We start from the raw sequence: 9,136 nt of genomic DNA, 5'->3' as shown, positions 1-9,136 counted from the left end.
TGACGTGGCATTAGGAAAAGAAATCTAGGGAAACTGTGTAGGAAAAGGTTTTCCGCGCCTGTTCACGTGCGCAGGAACTGTGCAGGAAAAGGTTTCCCGAGAAACTGCTTGCCCACCTTTTTTCACTAGTTTTCCCGGGAAGGCAAATCCAACCAAAATAGTGGGATTTCGTTTCCCACACTTGTGACAAAAGAGACATTTCCACATCATTTTTGGCAATTTCCATGTCATTATTTGACATTTTCCACCTAGGCTTGTTACTTTCTCAGGAAAGCAAGTGAACACCAGAATTTTGTCTTGTCAAGGAAAAAAGAGGTTGTTTTCCAGGGATTTGCTTTCCCGGGAACGCAAGTGAACAGAGCCTTAAAGTAACTAAGGTGCCGTGCTTTTTCTTCTTTTTCATTACGACAATCATGCCCAATGTGTGAAAAACAATTCTCAGAGAATTAATAAGGTGCAGAATGTAAACCTTTGGACGAAAATTGGAATACTTTTTTCTTACAAAATAGTTAAATAAACTGTGCTCGCTTTCAAGAGTAGAGTTACATAAACTGTGTTCACTTTCAAGATTATAGTTTTCCTGCACATCCAATTATAAATCAACTTGTTTTGCAAGCAAAATTATGGGGACAAAAAGATAATTTAGGAAGCTCTGATCAGTTATTGGGGTGACAGATTTCAGATAGGATGCTGAGAAGCTTATAAACATGAGATAGAATTCATAATAAAGTTCTAAGGAGCAACATTGACAACCATCCCTTACCTCTAAATAGAGAAACCAAATCCCAAACTGACAGCCGCTAATGTGAAAAGGGATTCGATATTTCACCAGGAACTTTCCTGCCGTATCTTCGTGTGATGGATCTTAAGAGGATTTGTTCAGTTTCTACCTTCAAATGAGTGGGAGGGCTATGAATTATAGCAGCCCAAGTGTCTTCAATTGCTGAACATGTTCAGGTGGGAGTGGTGGAGGGCACCAATTTGAATCTACAATCTCACCATCAACATCCTCGACAACATATTCCTGGCAAAAATTGCAAGATGAGGAACAATTAACCAAAGTAGCGAACAAGAAAAGTGAACATGAGCCTTGTGATTCAAGATCAAGTGGCGGATTTTAATCGGTCAGCATGTGAGAAGATCGGGTAACAGTGATGAAGATAGTTTATCTCAAGAGGAGTCGAGAGGGATAGCTTGGCAATTTTTTATTTTTTACAGGAGTTTTGTTTCACTTTTTTTTTCTTTTTCTATTTTTGTACTGACCATCTCAGTCGCAGGGTTTCAACCCTTTTTTCTCTCAATAAAATTATCTATTATTAAAAAAAAGTGAATATGAAAGAGACTCACTACTGTTATCATTCTTTCCAGCACGTGAGGAGACCGGCTAACAGTGATGCAGATAAGTTTGTTCAAGTGGGGGGGTCAGGAGGAATAGCTTGGCAATTTTTAATTTCTCCAAGTGTTTTGTTTTTATTTGTCTTTTGTTTCACTTTTTCGGTTTTTCTATTTTTTGTATTGACCATCTCGGGAGGCAGGGTTTCCACCCTTTTTCTCTCAATAAAATCATCTATTATTAAAAAAAAAGTGAATATGAAAGAGACTCACTTTTGTTAGCATTCTTTTGGCAAGTATATGGTAATGCCGCTGCCAAATCCGTTGGCCGACCATTGTAGCCACGAGTACACTGTAAAAAATGCCAATGACAGTGAAGAAGGCTAGCACAATTAAACCCATGATAAGTAGTAATGGTAAGCCAGCTTCACCCGCTCCTCCTCCTAAGCAACCACCACATTCACCCATTGTAGTTGCACAACCCTCAAAGCATGTAGTGCAGTCTGTCCACATACAGAGGGTGCCAGGTAGATGGCAGTCTGCACACATTCTGTGTGGAGAGAAAGAAATGTTGAATTAAATTAGTAAACAATATCAACTGAAATCAATCAGTGAAAAAAAAAGAGAGAAGAAACTCGAGCAACGTTCAAAAATTATTCAACAGCAATTTGGGGTGTAGTTACAACTTACAACTGTGTGTCTATATTTACATACATAGATACGCATATATGAATGAAAATAGAACTTGTTTTTTGAAATGGAAAAATAGAACTTGATAAGAAAACATAAAATGTAAATGTAGATTCAGAACTAATTAGCAACATTAAAGAAGTAAGCCATGATTATTTTTCATAAATTCACGTCAAGTCCAACAAGGCAGTTTGTAAAAATGTTGTCTTTTCAGTTCCCAAATATGGCCTACTAAAAAAGGACATCACAGAGTTCTGAAAACTGAAACAAGAAGTATCAGATCAGACATTAATCTAGGCCTCCAGTTCTGGATCAGGTCAAGATTTATGGGAGTTTAGGCTTCTCACATATCAAAATTGAGAGCCAAGTACTCTTGTTTTATTTTGTATATTCACTTCATAAATGAGGTCCTTCCCATCACGGAAGTGTTTTTATCTATAATTTCAAAACCATTTTGACCACTCCCAGCACCTTCCTCCATAGGTTGAATGTAAGCTAGACGGATGTTTGTCTTGCAATTGGCGTGTACCATCGGCATTTTCTACTTTTATGTTATCGTCTTAGTTTCCTTTGTTCAAGGATCTAGCATCTTAGAAACATGAGAAAGCTAGGGCTGGAAATTCAACTATAATATTTACAAGAAAACATTGATATCAATGGATAACGATAATCATGACACAACTGAAATATGCGACACTGTTCAATGGATATCAATACTAGAAGGAGACTCATCTAACAACATTGCATGGGCCTCGGGACACTGTCCGGGCCCATGGCGGCTCTCTTTTACGATCAATGAAATACACGATCTTGTTAGAAGTAGAACGTTGCGGCCAACACCTGTGCACAGAAGGAGATCAGCTAACTCGACGGCCAATGAGCTCGCTTGCAACGGGGCTAGTCAGGAGGAAATTTCGGTAATAATTGCGGATTGGCTGGAGGCTGATGCAACTTGACAGGACTCGTGGTTGCACACGTCTCCTTTGGGTGGTTGGCCATTTTTGTGTTGGTCTAAATCGGAATTGTGTAATGGGAACATCTTGTCCCTGGCCAATGTATGAATTTTAACCACGGAATAAAAATTTTATCTTTCAAAAAAAAAATTGACACAACTGAAATGGAAACTTGACACATCTAAGCATTAATAGATTTTTGGAGAGAATACTAATACGGTGATTTCAAGAATCAAGAATAAGCACCAAGTTACGAGCATCAAGCATATCCAAAAAGAGCTTACCCAGGTTGGCAGCAACAAAGACATAATTCTCGACAAGGCTGAGCTAGATCGCTGCGCACTCGTCGATCATAACAAGTTATGAAGCACCCAGACAAACCCAGAAAGGCGAAAAAAAGTAGTGCTCCTGCATCCATCAGCAATAGTGATTACTGACCAATGCGTCAGCATAGCCAACAGATATAAATCTGATAAAGAAGATATGACATTTAAGATGGCCAGGAATCTGGGAGCCATGAATTGACATCATAAATATTATCCAGAAAACACAAAGATTAAAATAAATGACATAAAACTAAGTTTCTATCAGAAATCCAAAGTCTTAAATTCCACAATGCAGGAAGCATTCAAGATTTTCTGGTACTCTCAGCTTACTGAAACAAAGACACAGGGATACCTTAAAACCAGGTATAGTACCGTGTTAGTAAGACAAAGAATAGTGAAAAATAAATATATCATATCATTATCCTTCATGCTTAGCTACGCCTCAATGCCGTTCTGAAGCAAAAAACATAACCAACTAAGCTTCTTTTGTTGCAGTGTCTGAGTGAAGGAAGTGAATTATGGTATGCATGATATTAAAGTTTGGTTCTTTGCCAAAACAAGCATACTTTCAACCTGAACGGTTTGGCCTAATCCTCACATATAAGACCAGAGGGAATCACACAGAGATGATTGTCTCAGTATAGTTGATAGTGTATAATCCCTTGCCCTATAGAAAAATGATTGGACATCAATATCATACCAATCTCTATACCTATATCAGAACACATGGTTCAAAGGGCTTCCAAGTGATAGAAATAGGACTAAAAGGTTTCTAAGGCTTGCAGAAACTTTTGAATATAAAAATTCAAACGATGCGCACTTATTGCGGAAGCTTATTTGAAGCATAGGCTCCATAACTTTCGGTAACTTGGCAACAACTTATTGTTCTTGCAAAATATATTATTCGTACTGGATTGAAATAGAGAATGTACAGGAGAATAACTAGAATAACCAACCACTTATATCGAGTTTTTGAGATTTACCACAAATATAGTAGAAACTAATTGCACTTTCAAAACCCCAGGCTAGCCGCAGCCAGAATCGCTGGTAACCATCAATCAAGTATAATAAATAGGCCAATGAAGCAATTACCTACACATTCACATAAACTGAGATGTCAAGACACACTTTACCAAAAGAAAAAATGATACCAAAGAAACAACTTAAGGTACAATACCAAAGACTTACAAGCTGAACAGCCACAAAGATAAAAATTATATCTCTAGTCACAAAGAAGCGAAATTTCAAGGTTCGCCACTTCCTATCAGCAAGAACATGCACTCTCAGGTGGTATGGAGCCTTACAGGTTGTACAGTGAGCAAATGCAAACCCTTCCTGCAGAAACACAATTGGATGATCAGGTCATGCTCAGAATAAATTCAAAAGCCACAGACAGATTACAATAGAGAAGGATTTTTCGACTAAAAAGATGCAGAAAATACCACAACCTAACATATATCTTCCTCCCAAAAGTCAATAAAATACATCAAAAAAAGTACCCAAAGAAAAAGTGAAGAGAATTACATATAGGATTATTTTCCTCCCTTTCCTATTCCTATCTAATGTTAGTATCTAAAGACTCCTCATTGAGCTTGACACCGAAGCACTTAAAAGAAAATCTAGTTAAACAGAACCTTATTGAAGAGAAAAGACCGGCTTCCATTGGCTAAAAAGGGACTTGTAAAGACACACTAACCACTCTACCATTCAAAAAAAAAAAAAAAAACACTAACCAGCACACATGTGACGTCAAGTGGCTGGGCTGACGATAGCAATAGATAGGCCTCGCCAGCCACCTTTTGCCCCTCTTTTGCAAACTTCCAGGGCTAATAATAGGATCTTGTAGGTCCTTGTTGGCTACATAAGACCATCATGCTCTGAAACGATCAGATAGAATAACTCACAACTAACTTCCAAATGATATGAATGTATTTATATGCTCTCTCTCTCTCTCTCTCTCTCTCTCTCTCTCTCTCTCTCTCTCTCTCTCTCTCTCTCTCTCTCTCTCTCTCTCTGTGGTTGTGTGCATGCATGCGCGTGCACACACATATAGTCACCTTTAAAACGAGGCATGATGACCAGGTCAATTTTCTCTCTTCGTAGAAAAGTAGAAGTATACCAAATAAGACCGGCTAACATGGTGTAAAATGCCTAAATTTATGGGTGTCAATACTCAATATCATTTCCGTGCATACATACAAACACATGCTTCAAAGGATTACGCGTGTCATGCTCGTCTTTTCATTCTATAGAAGAGGATATGCAACACGAATGTTGCGCATTTCAAGAATGACCAAATAAAGAGAGAGACAGAGAATGATGAAGATAACTGGCAGATGGCTTCCAATGCCAAAAGATGAGAGCCACAAATCCAAGCTGCAAGGAGATTGACACAAGAATGACAAACAGGGAGAGGTATAGAATCCAAGTAGGAAAGACAACTACAAATTCAAAATATGATTCCTCGTCCATTTCAATATAAATGTGCTTAAAAATACTTCAGTATCAATATCATCAGCTCATGAATACCTTTACGGCACGCCAATGATCCAAACATGCACGGTGAACGTATTTGGAGGTTCCTTTGCATTTGCAAGGAGCAATAAAATCTCTGCCTGGAAATAAAAGAAATAAATATGCTAGTCAGCTCAAAAAAATAGAAAGAATATACACATTGCCATCATGACTTAATTAATATACACATTGCCATCATGATTTAATTAGAAAATTATTTGCTTTGAGAGAAGATATTGATATTCATAACCATTCCTAAAACTAATGGCGTGACCCTCCACCCTTTTTTCTTATTTTTTCCTTTTGTAATCCTTTTTCAATCAGCAAAGAAATCCATCTGTGCCCATAAAATAACAAGAAAAACAACAGAAGCCCCTCCCAAAAATCAATACAATTATAACAAGAAGAATTATATTATGAAAATGTGAGTCTAAGTAGTGCCAATCCATTCAATGAGAGGTATCATTCAAACAATGAAGTGACTTAGAAAGGGACACATAGGGGTTTAACATCCGAATCCGAGAAGTAAATCCTTTTTATTTATTATTAATAATATCATTAATATTTATTTTTATTAATGACACACTATCTTTTGTTTCTATAAGAAAAGTGAATATTCTTTTTAGAAAAAAAAATCTAAAAACAAAAATAGCCCAAACCCATTCCATCAAAATAGCCCAAACCCATTCCATCATATACAAAAAAAAAGGAAAAACCCAAAGACTACTACCAACACTATCATCCATCCCCATCCCCATCGCCTCCCTCTCTCTCTCTCTCTCTGCCTTTGTTTTAAAAGGAAGAAGAGGATCTCATATATTTTAGGGTTTGAGAGTTAATTTTGTGAAGAGAATGTAGAGGTCTAGTTTTAAGGTTTGGAAAATTCATTCGAGTAAGTAGGAGAAAAAAGATAAAGTGCTGCAATAAAATGTTCGAATTTACCGGATAAACGGATACGGATAATATCCGAATTCGAACAATATCCAACGGATACGAATTCGGTAATAGATATTAAATCTTCGTCGAATCCGAATCCGAATCCGAATTCGGATAGTGTATACTGTAATCGAATTCGGATATAGCCATATCCGCTCCGAATTCGATCCGTTTACACCCCTAGGGACACATACATCAATGTCAAACATAAACATAGGATGAAAGACACAAGAATAGCAGAAAATCCCAACAAGTTGTTAGATGGGCTTATTTGGGTTTGATTGGTACGGTCACTTTTCTGTTGGGGTGGAAGATTTTGTGGTGTTCGAGTATTTGTCTACCTAAGAGGTCTTTTTTTTTTTTTTGCCTTTGCTTATTGCCCTGGACCACCTCGGTCGAGGATTTGCATTTTTTTCAATAAAATTCACCATTCAAAAAGAAAAAGAAAAATTCCAACATGCTGACAGATCCGTAAATACAAAAGATAATGTTGAAGGATCTCCATTCACGAGGTGGCTGGTCTGACATGCGCAAAATGCCTTTTGCGATGTACCCTAGCAAATCCCTTTTTTCTTTTAAAAGGTCTCCTTGTTACATAACCCAAATATTTACAAAAATAAAATACAATACAAAGCCTATCAACAAACCCATCTCAAGAAATGTTGTAACAAGAACTCCCACTAAAATAAACTGCAATTAGACATCACAGCTCTGCTCCATAACATATAAGAGTCCTTCAATTAGGTAAAAATCACAAAATAAACATAAAATTCTAGTCCATTTCCCTTTTCCAGTTTCCTAATTCTCACTAGGCAAGCTATGGTAAAGTACCATTCAAAGGTATAGAATAACCATTAAATATTTCTCATGTCAAAAAAAAAAAAAAATCAACTCTAAGTCTACATTTTTCTTAGTACAAAGCAAGAGAAATAAAAGAACAAATTTTGCATACTTATTTAAGCCTTTTTTATACCTTCAATCTGCCAAGATATTTCCAAATTACCAAATTTTAACACAATAACATCATGCCCTAGTTAAAAAATTCCCCTTTTTTAATACCAAAACAGATATAATTACATTAGAACAGGCGAAATTGAGAGATTTGAGGTGAGATTCGTCGTCAGTAGCGAAATGAGGAAAATCTACCAACTGGGTAAGGCCAAACATAGGGGAAAAAAAAAAAAAAAGGAATTCAAAGAAGAGGAATATAAATTTTAGGGTTTTTTGAGAAATACCATCGGTTTCGAGGCAGATTCTGCACTGAATTTGCTCACCGGGACCTGCTTCGAGATCAATCTCACTCGGTTCAGGGATTGGAGCGATCAGAGGAGAAGAACTTGAAGGATCTGAAATGGATTCCATGGATGGAAAATGAGAGAAAAATAAATTCAAAGAAGAGAAAACGTAGAGGAGAAAAAGAAATCCATTGACCCTCAAAGAAAAAAAAACCAAAACCAAAACCTTTAATTTTCAACTACTAAGAATTTCCATATAGAAATTTCCGAGACAGATTGTACTATGATCATATATTGGGCATTAGGTTATTGTGGGTCCCACTTTTTAGAACGGTTTATTTGTAAGATGATCCTAGCCCTATGATCTTTGGAGGAACTACATATTATGGAAACCTAGGGTTGGGATCGTCCCATGGAATTTTATTTTATTTTTTTTGTTGCCACAACTAATATACATTGTGTTCCTTCAAATGGACGGTTTGGATCATCCTATGATGTGGCTCCTACAGTACTTCTGTTGGATCCCACTTTCTGCGTTTGATCATGGCCACCACTTTAACTAATCTGTTGGATCCTTCTGATCATGCCCACCATTTTACACCTCATGTCTTCATTATGTGGGCCATCATCTCCACCCAAATGGCTTGGGCTTATCATTCGGGAAGGAGCCCACCATTTTACTCATCTTTGATGGGTGGGTACCATCATCTCCACCCAAGCCCATGAATGGGTGGAGCTCACGTCATGTTTTGATGGGTTGGGCACACCGATTTACATCATGCAGGGCCCTTCATTTTACATATCATGCATACATGGGTGGGGCTCACCATTTTACACCTTATGTTTTATGGAGTGGGCCACCATCTCTACTCAAACTATGCATAGGGTAAGGCCCACTATATTTTACACTTCTTTTTTATTGGGTACGGCCCACCATTTCACACCTCATGTTTTGATGGGTGGGTCCCATCATCTCTAGCCAAACCCAGTGGGGCCCACAATTTTATACCTCATGTTTTGGTAGGGTGGAGCCCACCATTTTAGATCTTGCATATAGCGCGGGCCAAGAATGCTACTAGTATCTACTAAACATGTTCTTTTCCGTTGTCATTCGTTTTCTTTCCATGGAAATTTTTTTATGGAAAATGTT

The 9,136-nt window shown here is 37.5% G+C and overlaps 1 protein-coding gene across 2 annotated transcripts; it reads right to left on the bottom strand.

The window, feature by feature from the left end:
• Positions 1-482: 482 nt before the first annotated feature.
• LOC143858021 (uncharacterized) lies at positions 483-8,206 on the bottom strand. Of its 2 annotated transcripts, XM_077368607.1 has the most exons (8): positions 7,987-8,206; positions 5,831-5,916; positions 4,490-4,636; positions 4,285-4,393; positions 3,260-3,383; positions 1,764-1,882; positions 1,606-1,684; positions 483-1,024 (listed from the first exon to the last, which is right to left on the bottom strand). In XM_077368607.1, exons 1-7 carry the CDS (start codon positions 8,111-8,113, stop codon positions 1,611-1,613), a joined length of 786 nt encoding a protein of 261 aa, XP_077224722.1. In that variant the 5' UTR covers positions 8,114-8,206; the 3' UTR covers positions 483-1,024; positions 1,606-1,610. The 2 variants fall into 2 exon arrangements, with proteins under 2 accessions (XP_077224722.1, XP_077224721.1); XM_077368606.1 differs by having other exon boundaries at positions 1,606-1,882.
• Positions 8,207-9,136: the final 930 nt, after the last annotated feature.

This window comes from Tasmannia lanceolata, unplaced genomic scaffold (assembly GCF_043159265.1).
Source record: "Tasmannia lanceolata isolate RefF3 unplaced genomic scaffold, GAP_Taslan_0.1 ptg000025l, whole genome shotgun sequence".
In the NCBI taxonomy this organism is placed as follows: domain Eukaryota; kingdom Viridiplantae; phylum Streptophyta; class Magnoliopsida; order Canellales; family Winteraceae; genus Tasmannia; species Tasmannia lanceolata.
This window is presented reverse-complemented; position numbering and strand designations above follow the sequence as displayed.

What these genes read in the sequence shown, in the direction of transcription:
- LOC143858021 (XM_077368606.1), bottom strand. Translation starts at nt 8,113, where the DNA reads ATGGAATCCATTTCAGATCCTTCAAGTTCTTCTCCTCTGATCGCTCCA. An exon ending in TCTTTGTGGCTGTTCAGCTT is followed by an intron (nt 4,394 to 4,489) that starts GTAAGTCTTTGG and finishes GTGAATGTGTAG; the next exon opens with GTAATTGCTTCATTGGCCTA. An exon ending in CTTTGTTGCTGCCAACCTGG is followed by an intron (nt 1,883 to 3,259) that starts GTAAGCTCTTTT and finishes CTCTCCACACAG; the next exon opens with AATGTGTGCAGACTGCCATC.